The sequence below is a fragment of the Lethenteron reissneri genome, chromosome 16 (genome assembly GCF_015708825.2).
Source record: "Lethenteron reissneri isolate LAM-NWPU_2019-01 chromosome 16, ASM1570882v1, whole genome shotgun sequence".
Classification (NCBI taxonomy): Eukaryota; Metazoa; Chordata; class Hyperoartia; order Petromyzontiformes; family Petromyzontidae; genus Lethenteron; species Lethenteron reissneri.
The window spans coordinates 13,872,655-13,892,263 of NC_083794.1; the positions used below are offsets into that span (position 1 = coordinate 13,872,655).

The window sequence follows — 19,609 nt, forward strand, 5'->3', positions numbered from 1 at the left end:
GCGTCGCGAGGCCACGGTGAGGTCTCCTCCGTGCTATGAAGTAGGGCCGTTGCCCGTAACGTCGCCTCATATATATTTGTTTGCATTTGGAGGCGGTGTTATTGACGAAGGTGTTGAGTTGACGGCCTGCCGCGTCACTCAACTCCGCATCAAGCAAGGCGACGCATGAACCGTGAGTCCGTCTGTGCGCGTGTGCATCACTCAAAGTGCACCTAGCATGGCACACACCGCCACTTAGTGGGAGAATGGCGGTTGCTGTTGTTGCTGCTGCTGCTGCTGTTGTTGTTGCTGCTGCTGCTGCTGCATGATTCACAATTGCGGGGAGCGGTAGTGCAGTGGCGGTCTCTCGCGCGTGGCATTTGAAGAGCGACTGACAAATAATTCTAACTGTGCTCAATTTGGCAATCCATTCGATAGCGTCTGGAGTTCCTGCGCGTGCGTTGTACTGGTAGGTCGACTCAGCCTCACATGAGCACCTGGTGCCGTGTGTAAACATCGCCACGGGGGAGACAAAGGCGGTCGGGCGTGGTGCTGACCACCCACCCCCTCGTGCGCCGTGCCGGCCTTCATAGGTGCTCGCAAACAGCACTTGCCCCTACAGTCTGTTACAGGCTACACGGGGGATCTTTGTCTTCCCCCTGGCTAGCGAGGTGAAATTGGATCAAACGACTCGTCTGCGACCTCGAAGTCGCCGGGAGGCCCTCATCCAGCAGTGGATAATCCGTGTCGACGGGCGCGTGATCGCGAGCGCACTGCGCTACGAACCCGGCGAGCTGCGATGTTTTTCCTTTTCCCGCGCACGGCGAACATCTCTGGGCCTCCCCTAGGTCGGCTCGGCATTAAAAAAAACGATGACCTGGTGCGATGTGTAAACATCGCCACTGGGGAGACAAAGGCGGTCGGGTGTCGCGCTTGCCACCGAACCCCCTGCCGCTAATAGATGCTCGCTAACAGCGCCCGCCCGCTCGCTCGCCCTCTCGTTTCTCATCGCCTGTGGTGGGACGCGGCGATGAAGCCGCAAGTCCCAGGCGGTGAAACAATCTCGAGTCCAGACAAACAACAACAACAACAACAACAAAAGCCCCCACCTCGAATCTGGCCTTCTTCTCGATTCGAGACCCCCTGCGCGCGGCGGCCGCGGCGTTCCCTTCGCCCCCATCGACTCAGCCGCGCTCGCAATGCACGGGGCGACAACGCGAGACACCGAGCCAGCCCCCCAAAGCCCCTACCCCCCCCGTGTCCGCTCGCTATCTCTCGCTCGCTATCTCTCGCTCGCTATCTCTCGCTCGCTATCTCTCGCCTCTGAGCTGCCTCGGCGGATTTGGCGAGGAATCTCTTCCCGTGGAGCTATCCAGTCAGATTGGTCGCGCACATTGCGAACTGCTCACGATTGCGCGCGCGCTGTCTTCACGGCCGAGAAGAGCGGTGGTGCAGCGTGGCCAGGGGAGTTCCATCTGAACGGAGAGTTCAGATGGAACTCATCTTAACGCAGAGTTCAGATGGAACTCATTTGAATGAAGAGTTTAGATGGAAATCATTTGAACGGAGAGTTCAGATGGAACTCATTTGAACGGAGAGTTCAGATGGAACTCATTTGAATGGAGAGTCCAGATGGAGCTCACCTGAACGCAGAGTTCAGATGGAACTCATTTGAATGGAGAGTCCAGATGGAACTTATCTTAATGGAGAGTCCAGATGGGACTCATCTTAATGGAGAGCTCAGATAGAACTCATCTGAACGGAGAGTTCAGATGGAACTCATCTTAATGGAGAGATCAGATGGAACTCATCTTAACGGAGAGTTCAGATGGAACTCATTTGAATGGAGAGTTCAGATGTAACTCATCTGAATGGAGAGTCCAGATGGAACTCATCTGAACGGAGAGTTCAGATGGAACTGCTTTTTGCGTGTTTAGTTTGTGTCCTTACCCCGCACCTCTGATTAGCACGGTTGGCTACGTACGGTGCGAAAGAAGTTGAACATACACACGTAAAACCATGGGAACCCCTGCTCTGATATGCGGGACAGAAGATGTTTCATGCGGGATGGAAGTTGCTTCACCATGTGCGGGCTCTCGCGGGAACCTCTCGATGTCCCTGAAGCTGAGCTGATAATATACATTCGTGTTTTGTGCGTTTGTGTGCCTGTCGCGATGTGTAAACGTCGCCACTGGCGAGACAAAGGCGGTCGGGCGTGGTGCTGGAACGTACACAATGTCACTCACTCTCAAAGCGTTACCATCACGCCACGCTGCTGGATTAAGGACTCCCTCCCCCCTCGCCACGTCGGTCATGGGGGTTGTTTGAACCATTCTTCACCTTCCTGGCCAATGCGGGTTGGTGAAGTGACTGTGGATTGGGGGGAGGGGAGAGGGGGGGGCCCAGACACCGGTTCAGGTGTCGTTCTGGAGCCACTGATTCTCGCCGTCGTCGCTGGGAGTCGAGCACAGGGGGGTCACCGGGTTCAGAGCGCGGTGCGTGCCAACCACTGCGCCTCCACTCTCCCACCATGCACCGGCCGTCATAACATTGGCGGAGATTCATTAAATTCGCCGAAGCGTTCGGTAACGACAGGCGAGCAAGCGGCCCCATTGTGCGAGCAAGAAAGAGAGTACAGACATTCTAAAGACAAAGATCCCCCCTATAGCCTTTACCAGACTGTTGGGGCAAGTGCTGTGAGCGTGCACCTACGAAGGCCAGCGCAGCACACGCCCGGCCGCCTTTGTCTCCCCAGTGGCAATGTTTAGACATCGCACCGGGCACTCATTTGAAGCTGAGTCGACCGAGCGGGCGGCCCAGGACCGGTTCAGATAATCGTCACCGGTGTTGGTGGCCGTGCGAGGGAATCGAACTCGGGTTCGTAGCGCGGCGTAGCGCTAACCGCTCCACCACCGCTCCCCACACACACTCACTCACTCTGCAGCGCCTCGTACGCGCGCAGCAGCAGCAGACGACCCAGTCGAGCATCAGTGGTCGCGGTGAGATGTCCGGCGACGCGGCTCGGTGAGCGGCCAGACTTGTCGAGACTCGAACATCGCGGCGGACTTTGTCATGTCGGCGATGGCGTGTGAAAGTGTGGAACGAAACGCGAGTCGACAGCTTTGCGAGGTCCTTTCAAAGGGAGCGAGAGACAAAACAACGACTTTTGAGCCGCTGATGTACAAATGCGTGGCGCGGTGAGACGACAACCCCGAGGGGTGCTGGTGCCTATGCTTCGTACTCGCGCGCCGGAGTCATGGACACGTCGACAACAAGGTGGGGGGGGGGGGCATTATTGTGCATTGTCGTAGTAGGTTGGTATATTCGTGAAAGTTGATTGCTTGTCCCTTTAGGGGTCAGCCTGCAAGTCACAAGGATTACTGAAGTTGGTTTGCGACCTATAGATGCGTGCAAGGGTTCATTCTGACCGGAAGAAACTTCGGACAATTTGTGTTGAATATCGGCCACGCACCTACAGGAACGCCCCGTGTACGATCCTTTGACGTACGTCAAAATCATGGTGGACATTGTTTTTGCGCTGTGAATCGGATGGGGTTCTAGAAACGTCTCAACTCTGTTTTTATTGCTCCACATGTATTTATTTATTTTAAAGTTGAAAACTGTTTTCTTTTTTAATGAAACAAAATCCAGATAACAATCTTAAAATGTCTACGAAGATTAATTCACCTCGTCCGTGTGACGGCCTGTTGCCGAATACTTTATTAGAAATCGCTCACCTGCTACTCACAACACTGCTAGTGACCACTCAGAATTATGATGGAACAACGCAAAGCGAATGATAAAATGGGAACAACAATAATTTACAGCCCTTTGTCAATGCGTTCTTGCATGAAGGGTCCCCCAGGCTGCATCGGCAATGGGGGTTGTTTAACCATACTTCCCCACTCTGGTCAGTGCGGCTTGTGAGTGCAGGGTGGGGGGGTGTTAGCCGTGGGTGGGAATCTAACCGAACCGTGCTGTCGGGTTCACATCGCAGCGCGCTAACCGCTGCACCACCGCTACTCCCGCCGGCGGAACTGAATCCACGGCGCTGTAATTGTAATCGAGTCCGCGTCGCGTGCGTTACCGTGCAGATCGAATGGTGGCCCAAGTCGCCTCTGGGTGTTTCCTGGGACAAAAGGGGCCTCTACGGTGGGGGCGAGTGGTGAGGGGAGTACCTGGGGTGGTGGTGGTGGGTGGGGGGCTTCTTCATGTGCGTCAGGCGATCGCGTTGTACACAAAGGCTAGATGGGGGGGGGGGGGGGCACCGTGACCCGCCACGGTAAACAGCGCTTTTGTTCCAGCGCTCGCGCGCAACGCGAGGAGCGAGCACGCGCGGCAGCAGCAGGAACCACGCGGCGCCCCGTCGTGGCCTTTGCACGGCCGCCGCCGCCGCCGCCACGTCCAATGCCAATGTCACGACCGCAGTCGACGATGCGGCGAGAGTCGTTTACAGGCCTCTGTCGACGCTGGATGACGGCAACGGGAGGCATCTCCGCGCCGCGTCGATCGCGCGCGGGCTGTTTGAACATCCATCAACAGCTGCGGGTTGGTGACCAAGGGAGCCGTTCAGATGTCACTCGCCACTGATGATAGCCGCGGCGGGTATTCGACCCTGGGCCACCGCCGCCGCCGCCGCCGCTGCCGGGTTCATACTGCAGCGCGTGAAGCCACCGTGTCACCCTCTCCAGCCTGAGTGCCACCAATGCCCTTGAGCGAGGACGGCCGAAATCTCAATGTGTTACTTTTTAGAAGAGTTCTCCTGCGTGGGAATGTTTGGCCAAGTTTCGCACTTTGAGTATTTGTCTTCTTTTGGGAATAATCTGGAGAACCGCGGTGGGGGGGGGGGAGAACTCCACCGCTGAAACGAGGGTGGCACCACCCCTGGTCACACCTCGCAGCCACACGCCTACACCACCTGGCAAGCCCTGGTGGTCGCTCATTCAAGTGCTCAGCCAACGCGATCCCATTCTATCCACGTAACGTAGATCATCATGATCATCATCATCAGCCATGACCAACGCACTGCTGGATGAAGGCCCTCTCGAAGCCGAGGTTCGAACAGAGCCGGCCGGTTCCCCTGGCACGGCCTTGCAATGTGCGTCTGGCAGAATTGTCACGCGGCCGTCTCATTCGGGGCTCCGCGGTGTCGTCCTCCCACGGTATCGGACAGACCTCCATCCCCCGCGAGGGGGTGAACATCGTTAACGGTGTCGCCCTCCCACGGTATCGGACAAACATCGTTAACGGTGTCGCCTTACTTCGCCGGCCGCGTACACGCACAACCTCACGCCCTCGGATCAGCCATCGTCGCGAATCACAATCCGCGCCACCGTCGTCATCTGACCTCCGCGAGATTCCCGTCGACGCCTGGCACGCACGCCACGGGGTTTGGAGGTGTGGACTGGACTCAGTCCGTGAGCCAACGGAGGAGACGTTTCACTCGCGGGCAGCGCTTGAGGCGGCAGTACTTTGAGCGGTTGCAATGTCTTGGCGTGGCCGACAACAGTGAGGCGTGCGATGACCCATTTAAAACGAGTTGGGGTTCACCAAGTGATTCGCTCGTTTTATTTATATTTCTAGCCATGTGAATGAGTACCTTTGGTGGTACCAATGTCTGCTCTGGCCCGTGGATTAATTTGGCCGTGTTGGGACCCGCGGGTTTAGGGTGTGGAGGCGCTGCGTGTCGGTGCGTGCGTGTGTGCAGAGAAATAACTACAATCTCACATTGTAGTTGGTAGGCTAACAGGACTTGCCCTCAACAGTTCATATGCCTATGGGGACCGGGGATCTTTGTCTTTGTCCGCGAGCGGCAGGTGTCAACGTGCGGAAATGTGCACACGTGTGGGAGTTGCGGGCACGCGAAATGGACAGCTGTAGAGACGCGTAGGAGCGCGCAGATGATGATATCCACACCTGTATACACGTACAGCCTTTGTGCCCATCCACTGCTGGATAAGTGCCTTCACCACGCTGGTCAGTGCGGATCGGTGAAGGCAGGAGAGCATACAAAGTAGGTGCATAGAAGTGCAGTACAACAATTGATTTTCCTGCACTGGCCCTCTATTATTGCCCACAAAAGATCACGGCCACCCGCCTGTAACAACCAGCCATGCGTGGTGGTGGTTGACCGTCGGGTCTCTCTCCAGGCTCAACCTGCTGCTTAGCGCCTCAAAACCTGACGAGATCACGCGCATTCCGGGCGATTTGGTCATAGGCGCTCACCTGTGTAGGCCCCCGTGAAAGAGTGACACCATAAATACGCAGACGCACACAGACACACACAGACGCACACAAACACACAGACACACACAGACGCACACAGACACACACAGACACACACAGACGCACACAGACACACACAGACACACACAGACGCACACAGACACACACAAACGCACACAAACACACACAGACACACACAGACACACACAGACGCACACAGACACACACAGACGCACACAGACGCATGCACCGCGTGCCTCGAGGCTGCGCATGCCACGCGCCGTTGGCCGGGGCCGCTGCGGCTCGCAGTGTAAACCTCGGAGCTCAGCTTCTGCCGTTCTTTGCCTCGCAGGTGGACAAGCGGAGACCTGGCCTCGCCGCTGCGATGATACCCCCTGCTGTCGCTGACCCCGCGACGGACGGCCGCCGCCCCCATCCGACGCGCGGCCGCTGGTAGCTCTCTCTGGCTGCGAGAAGTCCCCGAGGGAATCTACGCTTTGTGCGACGCGACAACCTGCACGACGGAGGGTGGCCGATTCCGCAAATCGACGATGCTCAACATGGATGTGCAGAGCAACGGACGCGCGCTTCTCCCCACCGCCCCGAGCGGATACGCCGCTCCGCCGGCACCACTGCCTCCTCCTCCTCCTCCGCCGCCACCGCCGCCACCACCGCCGCCCCTTCCCCCGTCCCTGGGCTTCACGGGAGTGACGTCGGGGGGCGACGGCCGGGCCGGCGGCGTGGACGCCAGCAAGAAGAAGATGCGCAAGTTCTTCTGGAACGTCATCCCCAAGGAACGCATCGAGGGCAAAGCGAACCTGTGGACCATGGGGGGTCGCAGCGACTCGATCGAGCTGGACACTCGGCGCATGGAGGAGCTCTTCTCCAGCGCGGACGCCGAGATCCGGACGGGGGCGGCCCTTGGCCTCGTGAAATCCCACAGCGCGGCGCGGTTGGCTAAGGAGGTGGGTGCTTTTGGCCATTGTGCGTAGATGTCGAGCGAGTGCGCAGGCGGTGCAACTGCACCGGGGGGCGGGGGGGGGGTACCCACGTGGGCCGGGGGGGCCCAGTAGCCGAGGTAGGAAGGTTGGACAGGAGCCCCCCCCTCCCCCCCCAGGGCCCATGGCAGCCACGTGACACCACTGTGGCTTTCACACCTGGTGATGATTGCTTGTGTTGCAATAGAAACGTCGTGATAATTGTATTGTTTGATATTTTTATTATTTAATTATTTTATTGTTTCCCTTCTACGTGACTTTACCGAAAGAACCAATAATATGAACACCAGTGTCTGTTGAGATGTGGTGAGATCAGGGATTAATTTTAGCTGGGTCGGTCTCGGTAAGCACCCTGAACATATTTCCCCGTCTGGCACACCACATCCAATAGACCTCGTGCTGTGGCTACTCATCACGTGCCTACTCGAATCGTTCGGTGTTATCACGGTTGGTGAGCAAAGACCCCAAGCGCCAAGATGCCAGTAACAATACTTTTGAGAATATAATAGATGAGAGTAAATATGTTTATTAACTAGAACATCATGATAAAAACTAGGAATTACAAAGTGGAGCGGTGTGAGGAATGAAGCAGCAAGTGTTTTGACCTCAGCGTGGCGGTTGACCTCAGCGTGGCGGTTGACCTCAGCGTGGCGGTTGATTTCAGCGTGGCGGTTGACCTCAGCGTGGTGGTTGACCTCAGCGTGGCAGTTGACCTCAGCGTGGCGGTTGACCTCAGCGTGGCGGTTGACCTCAGCGTGGTGGTTGACCTCAGCGTGGCGGTTGACCTCAGCGTGGCAGTTGACCTCAGTGTGGCGGTTGACCTCAGCGTGGCGATTGACACGAAATGGTCGCTCGAGAAAACCGAGTCGTCAAATCGACGAGTGACGCTCACGAGCACAGTGAGCACAGTAGCAGCGATAGAAGAGCTATAGGGAAGCAACAGGCTGCCGGTGAGTGATTGACGGGGGGCAAGTCGGTGAGTGCTGGATGATCAACCAACCTGATTGTGCCGGTGAGCCTGAGAATGTTCAGTCGGAAATGAAGCCCAATGGAAACACCCCCTCCCCCACCGACACCTCCCCAACGCCTCCTCGCTCAAGCGTCTGCGCAGTGAAAACAAAATACAAACAAAGCAACACAACAAAAGCCCCAACACGTCCCCGTGAAGTTTGCACAGCGCAACTTTCCATAGAAACGCGCGGGCCGCGTGACTCGAGCGGGGGGTGGGGGTTGTTGGGGGGGGTCAGAAGGTCAGGAGGCTCCGCTCAGTCAGCGCTCGCTGGCTGGGGGGCGGTGGCAGGTGGAGGGGTTGGTGGGGGGCACGGAGAGGGGGGTGAGTCTCGGAGTGCACGGAGGGGAGGTCACGCGTACGCTCCACACGACCAGGCTGGCCTCCTACCCGCCCCACCGTGCCTCTCCTCTCGGCCAAGCATCCCTGCGTCACGCCCAAGCCGCGACGTCGGAGCGCTTCTCTGCCCCGTTGTCGTCTGCCCTCACCTGCATCGTTAAAACAAAAACGACAATAATCGTTCTGGAATGCCACACGTAGCTCCGCGTTGATCGCTTCCCGCTGGCTAGAGATTCGGATGGCCTCTGCGCAGGCTCGAGCTTGATGAACTTCTGATACCTGACATGGTCAGATGAAGGAGCATCCCCCGGGTGGTACGAGCCTACGGAACTATAAGTTGCACCACTTGGAGGTGTGGGTAAGAATGTAGTTGGAGTGAACAATTTCGACACCCCCCCCCCCCCCAGTTCTCTACCCACCCCCACGCCGCCCCTCCCCCTACACTCCCAACCCGTGTCACCTTGTGACGAGGCCAGCGCGTGAGGGATGCCACAGGAACGCGTTGCCGCTCATGCTCAGTGGCCCGTGATTCATCAGGGCAGGGGCTCCGCTCGCTCGCTCGCTCGCTCGCCCAGTGATACAATCAGGGCGGCACCGAGCAAAAGGTGCTCAACTTAAACACTGACCTCCGTGAAATCCTTCCGAACGTTAACACAGCTCTTGCCCTACCCATTGGCAGTGTTAGCGGGGCTTATGCCCAGGCTTGGTAGAATTATAGTTAAGAGGTTTCTATCAAATGTAATGGGCGTTCAGGCTGTGACACCTGGTCTGGATGGGGTGGCCATGTGTGTGGTCAGGTATGTGCTGGCCCAGGTGATGGTGTGGCCAGGTAAGTGCTGGTCTAGGTGAGACCAGGTATATGCTGATCTAGGTACAGGTGTGGCTAAGGTATATGTTGGCCCAAGAAATGGTATGGTCAGATATATGTCGATCTAGCTAATGGTGTGGGAAGATAAATGCTGGCCAAGATACATGTAAAGCCAGCTATGTCTTGGGCAAAGCACAGGTTAAGCCAGGAATGTATAGGTCCAGATAATTGCGACGCTGCTTCATAAAAGACGACGTATCGTTGAGCGTCGCGTCCGTGTTACGTAAATCAAACAAGCGTCAAATCAGATGTTGCTAGGAGAGCCGGCATCTGAAGTCGGGTGCAGTATGGGTTGGATCATAACACTGCTTCCCAGGCAGATACGAATGGCTTGCCTGGAGAAAGGCAACGGGTATGAGAAGGAGATGATGTCTGCCTCTGCTACCGCAGAGCGAATGGTTGCCCACGATATCGTGACGAGGCTGATGGTTGTAGAGGGAAGCCTTCCTCCAGCAGTGGGTTCTACATAGAGGCCATCAGGAAAACGTTGGGCTCTGCACGTACTGTACATATTTAGACAAAGTTATATTTTGCAAAGGAGACTTGGGTGCAAAGAAAAGTATGGGACAGTGCAAACCCCGTGTGTAGGTTAGTTACCTTAACGTTTATTTTATTCACCCTCGCGATGAAATCTCCATGCTCCATGTTTACACAACACACCTGTAACAACAAATATAGTCACAACGTGCGGGTGGGCACATCGGGCAAACCCCTTCCGCCTCCACACTTGTTGAGATTTTAAATCATCGAGTTTGAAAAACTCATCTCTGTGGAACTGCTTTTTGTGTTTAGTTTACCCCACCCCCGCACCTCCGATTAGCACCGTTGGCTACGTGCGGTGCAAAAGAAATTCAACGTACACACACATACACACATACATACACATACAGACACACACACATACACACACACACATACACACACACATACACACACACACACGCACACACACACATACACACATACACACACATACACACATACACACACATACACACACACGCACACATACACATACACACGCGCACACATACACACACACACATACAGACACACACACATACACACATACACACACACACATACACACACACACGCCGCGCGTTACGAAACGGCCACGTTTGATGATCCCCGTGGGTTATTCATTTAACAGAGAGGTCCTTGCTGGCTGGCGGGCGGGCAAGCAAATCAATAATACGCGGCCACACTCACAAGGGCAGCCACGGATGGCAGGGGAAGAGCGGTGGTGGGGGCCCAGGGGCTGGGGGAGTTGAGGGGGGGGGGGGGTCCATCAGACGGCGTAGACTCGCTAGAGGCGATGGCTTCTGTGGTCTCCTTGTCGGGCGGACGCGGACAGAACGCCTCCTGTCGTGGTGTGGGTGTCGCCTCCTGGAATCTTCGTCACGAGGCGACAGTCGGGACGCCGATTGATTTTTGGTTTTCGCTGACCCAAAGCGACACGCGTGGAAATCTGATAACAGCTGTTCCGCAACAATCACCACCGGCACCCCTACCTACCTACCTACCGGCCCACGCTCTTTAACCTCCCGGTCTAGAGGCAATTCACCTCTGAGGTTTTTTAAAGTTCTGATGGCAGCAGGTTAGGTTCTGATGGCAGCAGGTTTAGTTCTGATGGTAGCAGGTTTAGTTCTGATGGCAGCAGGTTTGGTTCTGATGGCAGCAGGTTTGGTTCTGATGGCAGCAGGTTTGGTTCTGATGGCAGCAGGTTTGGTTCTGATGGCAGCAGGTTTGGTTCTGATGGTAGCAGGTTTGGTTCTGATGGCAGCAGGTTTGGTTCTGATGGCAGCAGGTTTGGTTTTGATGGCAGCAGGTTTGGTTATGATGGCAGCAGGTTTGGTTCTGATGGTAGCAGGTTTGGTTCCGATGGCAGCAGGTTTGGTTCTGATGGTAGCAGGTTTGGTTCTGATGGCAGCAGGTTTGGTTCCGATGGCAGCAGGTTTGGCTGACGCCACTTGATGCCTGAGCGGCCGGGCAGACGATGTGGCGGTTAGAAGGTTCGCCATTGTGAACCGTCAGTCATCGTTCATCACCGCTTCGTCGACATCGTGATCAACATTGCTATAGCTCATCATCATTAGCATCATCATCACAATGAGTGCCGTCATCGATCATCATTTTTAGCATCGCCAAATCATCATCACCACCACCATCATCCTCATTAGCATCACCACTTTGTTACCATCATCATCATAATTTGCATGACCACAACATCAATCACTTGCACCTCCGATGAGCACGGTTGGCTATGTAGGTGCGAACGACGTTGAACATACATACACTTCATCAACATGGGCATCATGTCACCATTATCATGGTGTATGTTGAACTTTTTTTGCACCATATGTAGACAACCATGCTCATCAGAGGTGCGGGGGAAGGACAACAAGCTAAACACTAAAAGCAGTTCAAAAGGAATTAGTTTTCAATCTAGATTCAAAATTGCATCATCAGCACATCACCACCACCATAATCACCATCATCATTACAAGGTTGATGTTCATCACTTTGTCAGTCAACGGCAGTTGTCCTCTGAATTGACGACAGAAAGACCGTCTCCCGCGGTGTGAGTGTGGGATCCCCACCACAGGCTCTGGACCGCAAGCGGAAATGAGCACTGCCGCACACTCATTTGAGCTTGAAAACGCTCTGACTTTTATTTTACCCTTAAACCTCTTTATTCTGGGGCGGTTGGGTGGGATGGAAGGATTTAGGCTGTGATCCCCTTCCGTGAATTGGGATCAACTCCTAACCACCTCACCCTCCCCCCCATCCCCTCGTGTGTGTGTGCATCTTGTGTTATAGGAAAGCCTCCTGGACTCCAAGCGCAGCATGAATGTTGGAATTTTTCTCAAGCAATTCAAAGGGTGAGTTCGATTGTTACCGAGCGCATTATTCATTGAACGCTTTTACCCTCTTTCCTTTTTTTTTAAACGAACGAGAGCTTTAATGAGTCACGGAAATAGCAGCGCGCATGGCTAGACACGTTAAACATTCATTGGCTTGCGACTCCACAGCATCTGCTAAGGGTTTCGTGCTAATTCACCTTGAGTGTCCACCCTCACTCAAACAAAGACCAAGATCCCCCACGTACAGCCTTAATAGACTGTTGGGGCAAGTGCTGTTAGCGAGCATCTATGAAGGCCGGCACGGTACACGAGGGGGTGGGTGGCCAGCACCACGCCCGACCGCCTTTGTATCCCCAATGGGGATGTTTACACACCGCGCCAGATACTCATTTGAGGCTGCGTCGACCTAGGAGAGGAGGCCCAGGACCGGTTTAGATAATCATCACTTGGTGTTGGCCGTGAGCGAGAATCGAACTTGGGTCGCAGGGTTTCTAGCGCAGCGCGCTAACCACTATGCCGCCACTCCCCACTCACTCCGCACACTCCATATTTGGCGTTTGAACATCTTAACACCTGTTTTATTGCCAGAAAGGGTAAAACATATTCTTATTTCAATAGTATGGAATCATGTTTGCCGTAACATTTTATCGTGGCTATACCATTTTTTAAATTTATTTCATTGTTTAACAAGCGCCGGGTACCAAAGCAGAAACCGTAGCAAGGTTGGGGGGGCACAGAAACCCCCGCGGGGGGGGGCAACATCCCAAACCCAGTGCTCCTCTGGGTTTTAGGAGAGGGGAGAAAATACAGGTAGTCCCCGACTTACGACGGAGATGCGTTACGACGACCCCATCGTAAGTCGAACATATCGTAAGTCGGGGACTACCTGTAGTGCTCACTGCCCCAGCCAGGTGGGGACTACGAGCCGGAGCGTCGGGGGGGGGGGGGGTGAAGGGAAGAAGAACAGAAGTAAGGGGGTAGAAGACGGGGGTAGGGGGGGGGATCTTGCGGATCGTTTAAACAAATCCTGTCTTGAGCAGTGAAATCGGCACGCAATTAGCTCCTCTTAACGCGCTGCAGCCTCTCCTTTCAACGGCTGCATCGCCATGCGGTTGTGGAAATCTCTCACCATTATCCCTGGCTCACTTCCTCGCCGTCTCCTTACTGTTTGTCCTCCCAATCACCACCGCATCATCTCACCACCACCACCTCCCATTTGCATCTCCATCATCTCACCACCACCTCCCGATCACTTATCCACATCTCCCAACCATCTTATCACCAACTACTGCTCTTCATCAACTCCCCCCAATACTTTCCACTATTTCCCAAACAATTCCTAACCATCCTCCCATCGCCTGCACATTCCCTCCACACCTCCTCAACCCTCAACCTGCTCACCATCTCCGCCCTCCTCCCCCGCCCACACCTCACAATGAAGATGTTTGATGTTTCTCCACTAACCGTGCCCTACCCCATCGAGCTCTCTGACCGCTCCGATCCGACACCGTAGATGAAACAAGCACAACAACAATTAATTCGAACCCGACTCTTTGACCACTCAGGACCCTGGGCCATGACGTGATCCAGGACATCCTGGAGTGCCGGAGCAAGGACTACGGAGCGGAGAGGCTCGGGGAGCTGCTCAAACTCCTGCCGCAGGCGGACGAGGTGAGGCTGCGATGACGGACGCCCTCCCTGAGGGTGGGTGGTGTTAGGGGGGGGGGGTGTCACGTGTAATACTCAGCTCATCTTCCCGTGTTTACTAAAAAACAATCCACAGGTCCTTGTCATTCCACTTAAGGGGGGAGCCAGGACCGATTCAGATATCACTCGCTGTGCACTAACCACTGCGCCACCACTCCACCACCCCTTTTACGGTCCATTCACCGATATCCCCCAATTCAAGTGCTTTGCTGGCTAGTTCTCATGATAAATGTGTCTCCGTGTTCTCCACGTGTCCCCGTGTGTCTCAGCACGCCTGTGTTCCATTGCCGCTGTGTGTCTCCACGTCTCCGCGTGGATGGGGTTGTCCCGCTGCTTGTCCCCATGTCCCCCGTCGCGTCTGCGCGGACCGGTTGCCAGGTTGTCCCTGTGTGTTCTCTTACGTCCCAAATGCCCCGGGGCTTCAAATATTTCACCGAATATTTTAGAGCTCGGTGGCAGACTGAATAGCCGGAATAGCCGCAGCCATAGCGAGAGGCGAACTGGATGTGGTGTGCTGGGCGCAGACATATGATCAAGAGCAATAAGGCCCAGTGGGCCTTACCTGGTGGAATAAAATAAATCGTTTAGTTTTATTTTCCAGGTCGCCAACCCAGACAGACCCAGCTGAGATTCAGCCCGACGTCGCTGGGTTTCCCCGCACGTCTTCCTGGGGCCGTGTGGCCGCTGTGTCTCACTCGTCAACGTGTCCCCCCCCCCCTCAACACCACCCCCCCACCCCCATCCCACCACGTGCACGCCCCCCGTTGGTGCTGGCCACAGCTGAGTCAGCTGAAGCAGTTCCGCGGAGACAGGAGCCGGCTGCCGGCTCCCGACGCCTTCATGCTGCTGCTGATCGAAGTCCCCTGGTAAGTGAAGGCCCTCCCCTCCTCATCCCTCCGCCTGCCGTAGACTGAGCCGGGCGCGGTGGCACGTGCCTCTGTGGCCCGCAACTTTTGGGGGGGGGGGGGTCCAAGGGTTTATCGTACCGATAAAACTCCCGAAGCCGCCGGATTGTTGGGTGACAGGAAGAGATAGCAGTACAGCAAGCGGGTTCGTGAAACTTTTGAGCGTTCTCCCCGCCCCGTGGTTGGGTTTTCTGCGGGTACTCCGGTTTCCTCTGAGGCGTCATCTTCTAAGGGGATTCTCTGGCACAGGGTGGTACACTGGCAGCTGCAGGAGTGCCATATGGATATTTATTCCGTCTCGTGTCACGACATTGAACGCACGACTGGAATATAATTGGGAAATTAACCAAGGAACTAAGAAACATAAGAAACAACGCAGTGAATAGGGTTCAGTGTTTGTTGGCAACTAGTTAGAGGTGCTGGCTGTGGGATAGATTGCAGCAGGCTGCAATTACGCTTTTAAACTACAGTCTTCGGCGATAAGCTGCCTGCCTTGTTTAATGTACAATTGCCACAGAATGGGTGGGTACTTGTGAAACAAATAAAATGGATAAAAGTATTCCTTTCGGATATGAGAGGCGCGGCGCTTTGTCCTTGGTTAATTTATGGGAACGCGAGGTTATTTTACGTTCAGCTTAGCGGCTTAATTCCTTTTATTCGGTTGAACTTTGAGTTTCGGTTTCCATTTGACAAACATTGTTCATCTGCAAAGTGGAGTGGATTTTTCACACAACTATGCGGTGTGGTCGGCACTGTACCTCAATCAGCCTTGCAGGGGTTTTTTTCATTTTAAACTGAGTCGACCTCAGGAAAGCACAGACCTAAGACACACATCGATTGCCACTGGAATCCAGCCCAGTTCCAGTGAATGGTGGCCTGAGCCAACACACACTCACACACTGACTCAGACTGCAAATAAATCTCCTGTGGAGTTTATCCTCGGAGCTTTAACGTGCCAAGTGTTGTTAGCGAGCACCTGCTAAGGCTCAAAAGACACAAAAAGTCGGGGATGTGCACGGCGCTCCTCCCATCTGGCTTGTATACCTGCGTGTGATGTTCACACACCACATCGCTCGTGCTTTGAGGCTGAGCTGACCTAGGGGAGACCCAGTACATGTAGCCTGGGTCAACAATTGTCGCTGGTGATCGCAGAGCCACTTGACGCGCGGCTCTCACGCAAACGCAGCGGCGGCGGTGTTCAATAACGGCGAGCTGAATAGGTCTGCCGTCCCTTTGGGAGCCCACGTGCGCACGTGCGTGCGCGTGCGTGTGCGTGTTCACGCGCACGTAGGGGCGGGCCGCGCGTACGGCTCGAGCGTCACGCTCATTCACTGCCCGAGTCTCCCATTCACGCTCCGTGTGCCACTGTCACCGACGATGATGAATAGAGTCGGGGCACTGAGAGCCTCTCTCTCTCTCTCCCTCTCTCCAAACTCAAGCGGGAGCTCGCGTCTCCCACGACCGCCGTCCGCAGGCGTCACTCGGCCGCTCCTAGCAGCAGCAGCAGCAGCACCCCTGACCCTCACCCCCCCACCACCCTATCCAGAGGCGAGGGCTTGTTGGCAAACAGAAGGGTGACGTTCTGCTGGCGCTTGCGTCACATCTTAGAGCGAGAATAAAGCGCGTGACGCAATTTAGCGGGGGGGGGGGGGGGGTCGCGAGGCACCGCTCGGACTCGGGGGTCCTCACAAAGCGGAGCTCGAGTGACGGGCTCTCTCGTGGCGCCGCGGGTCACGACGCTCGCTCGCTCGCTCGTGTCTTCCACGGTGCCCACGTGCGCACCCGTTGGTTCATTAGCGAGCGCATGGAAGGAGGATGCTGGGCGAACAAAGTGGGGGGGGGGGGGGGGGACGAGCTGGCGCCGAACGCGGGAACGTTTCTCGTCCGTCTTGCTCGTGGGCTGAGACAATCTGGTCGGACGTGTGCCGCGCCGCGGATGTGGTGAGGCTATTGACGCGCTGTTGTCGACGCGTTGCGTAACGCCGGGACGGTGCGGCGGATATTACATTTTCTGTTTTGTTTCTTTGAATCGCGAGGCTCACATCCTGCCATCGCGATGGTTAATTTTATTCAAGGGGCTTGCTCTGAGCCTGTGGTACAAACTCCACATTGCTATGGCGAGGGCGAGTCTATCCATAGGACAACCACTGCGGACTTCTCCACAGAGTCGTATTTCGTTTTATCCACCCCGGAGGCATGATGGGCCGAGTGAAACACCGAACCGGGGGTTTGAACTCGCAACGTTACAATCGCGAGCCGCTCGCTCTGCCGCCGAAGCCACCGGGCCCGGCCATTCACGACAAAGTCTCGTGCCGCTTAGTCGAGACGAGCGGTGGGGTTGGCCGCCACGGAGTGGAACGCGGTCGAGAGGACGTCCGCCGAGGAGATGGATCGGCGGAGCATGGCGCCAGGCGTCTCGTCACATCGCGCCATCGTTCGAGATGGCGACGGCTTGGGGAGGCCTTCCTTCGGCAGTGGATTGATCACGGCTGATGACGATGAGTTACTCGGTTTGGGAATAATGGACTCTTTTTTAAATAGCCTGTTCTCTACGGTAGAAAGTGTCGTGGCTTACAAGTGACACTGACCTCTGCGTCCTCAGTCCAGAGTGGGATTAGTGTGGCATCTGAGTTTTTGAAGTGGCCAGGCACGGGAGATGTCTGTGCCGTGACCTCCACGCTTATGGGGTCATGATCAGCACTTTAATGCGTTGCGAAGGCGCTCGGTGACAAGTAGCTGACCCCGTTAACTCGTCACCGCCACCTTCGCAAAACACGGCGAGGTGTAAACAGGTTTAACGTCCCTGTTGTGTGCGCGGCTAACACATGCACACACGCGTGTGTGCATGTGTTCGTAGGTCAGTGACGATTATATGAACCGGTCCTGGGCCTCCCCTAGGTCGACTCAGCCTCAAATGAGTACCTGGAGCGATGTGTAAACATCGCCACTAGGGAGACAAAGGCGGCCGGACGTGGTGTTGGCCACCCACCCCCTCGTGTGCTGTGCCGACCTTTATAGGTGCTCGTTAACAGCACTTGCCCCTACAGTCTGTGAAGGCTATACGGGGGATCTTTGTAGGTAATGTCCTGTAAGATGTGTGTATACGAAGTGCAGACAAATAGTCTTTGGGAACACGACATTGTCAAATAATAAAATTAGCACAATCGCTCAACCTATTTTGTCTCCCTAGCCCAGGGGGTCAGCAACCAAAAAAACAAGAAGAAGCCATTTTCATTTTTTTTTCGAATTCGGTTAAACAATAACTCAGTATATCGAGAGCCAGCAATGCACGTGGCGAACGCGAGACGGTGGTTTCTTGATAAATTAACGCCACGAAGCAGTTTCTCAAAGAGGCGGAGGATTGTCCCAGCCCCATGGGGCGTGAACAAGTACAGCAGCGTGAAGTGCCGGCCCCGCTTTCCCAAACGCCTGTGACCGCCCTTTGCGGCCGGAGCCACCGCCGACGGCGGCACGTCCGTCCACCCGTGGACGTGCTGGTGCCGTCACTTGGCAGCCAAATAAATGAGGTCGTACAATTAATTATTCGACGTTGCCCGGCAGGGTCAGTTTCAGCACGTTCCATGGTTGAGCTGCACCACGCGGCAACAGTCTGTGCCTCTTGCCTTCACCAACCCGCACCGAGCATCGTGGCAGAGTGCAGTCAGATTATACCCCCCACCCCCTCTGCCATATCCAGCAGTGGAGTGACAGACTGGCTGTGCTCGTGCACGTCTTGCCATTGGGAGAGGCTAGTCGGTCGAAACATCGTTTTATTCTTCTTCTTCCTGGCGCAGAAACCCACAATCGCGTCTTCACTGCAAAGTATTTAATGGTGCAATGATTCTGCGAGAAAAAAAAAATCGCAAACCGATCTCCGCTTTGTGCACCGCAATACGGGAGGAGGAGCGCTCGTTTGGGACACGTTCACGCGCCGTGAACCTGAACCACCTGCGTCTTGATGCCCAGAGTGGTGCGGTGAAATCCGAACCTGGTCCTGGGACCCACTCCCTCCCTCTCTCCCTTCCCCACACTACCCAATGTGGTGAAGTATGGTGAAGTTTCGATTTAAAGCTTTCGTGACTGCAGGGATTTATATTCTTGGTTCTTTCGGTAAAGTCACGTATTTTATTACTTCCCTTCCACGTGACTTTAGCAAAATAACCAAGAATATGGTGAAGTTGTTCCCCGCCCCCCGTGCCAAGATCAAAATGTCATGGGAAGGAGGTGGATTGACCCCGGTTTGTAAATTGTGTGCAATGATTATACACACACGATAATTATACACACACACACACACTGATTATACGTACACACACGTGCTCAGCTTCAATGCGATTATCTAAGCACCGATCCAGTGCTAATCTTCTGGCGCGTTGCCTCTACTCGCCCGGACCACAGGACGATAGCCTGCACTGATGGCGAAGAGGGTTTACCTTCAGCATGCATGGGCTCGCCGTGTGTGTTAGCGTGTGCACGTCCGAATGTGTGCATGTGTATCCGTGTCTGTGGGGAGCAACAGCACTTGCCCCAACAGTCTGTTAAGGACTAGATTTGAAGTTTTCGTGACTGCAAGGATTCATACTCTTAGTTTTTTCGGTAAAGTCACGTAGGTAAAAAAATGATATTACAATTAATAAAATAAAATAATAAAAATCACGACGTTTGATACAGCAAATCTGGCTGTGACGGTCCCACGTGATGACGGAGACTTG

General features: G+C 55.0%; 1 protein-coding gene across 1 annotated transcript in view; it reads left to right on the plus strand.

Moving 5' to 3' along the window:
- The window catches only part of FHDC1 (FH2 domain containing 1), a 34,002-nt gene continuing 14,393 nt past the window's right edge, over positions 1–19,609 (plus strand). The window contains exons 1-5 of the mRNA XM_061552470.1: positions 1–172; positions 6,557–7,169; positions 12,242–12,303; positions 13,851–13,956; positions 14,773–14,858. Of these exons, the coding sequence (XP_061408454.1) occupies positions 6,756–7,169; positions 12,242–12,303; positions 13,851–13,956; positions 14,773–14,858 (668 nt within the window). The 5' untranslated portion in view covers positions 1–172; positions 6,557–6,755. The remainder of the gene's footprint in view (positions 173–6,556; positions 7,170–12,241; positions 12,304–13,850; positions 13,957–14,772; positions 14,859–19,609) is intronic.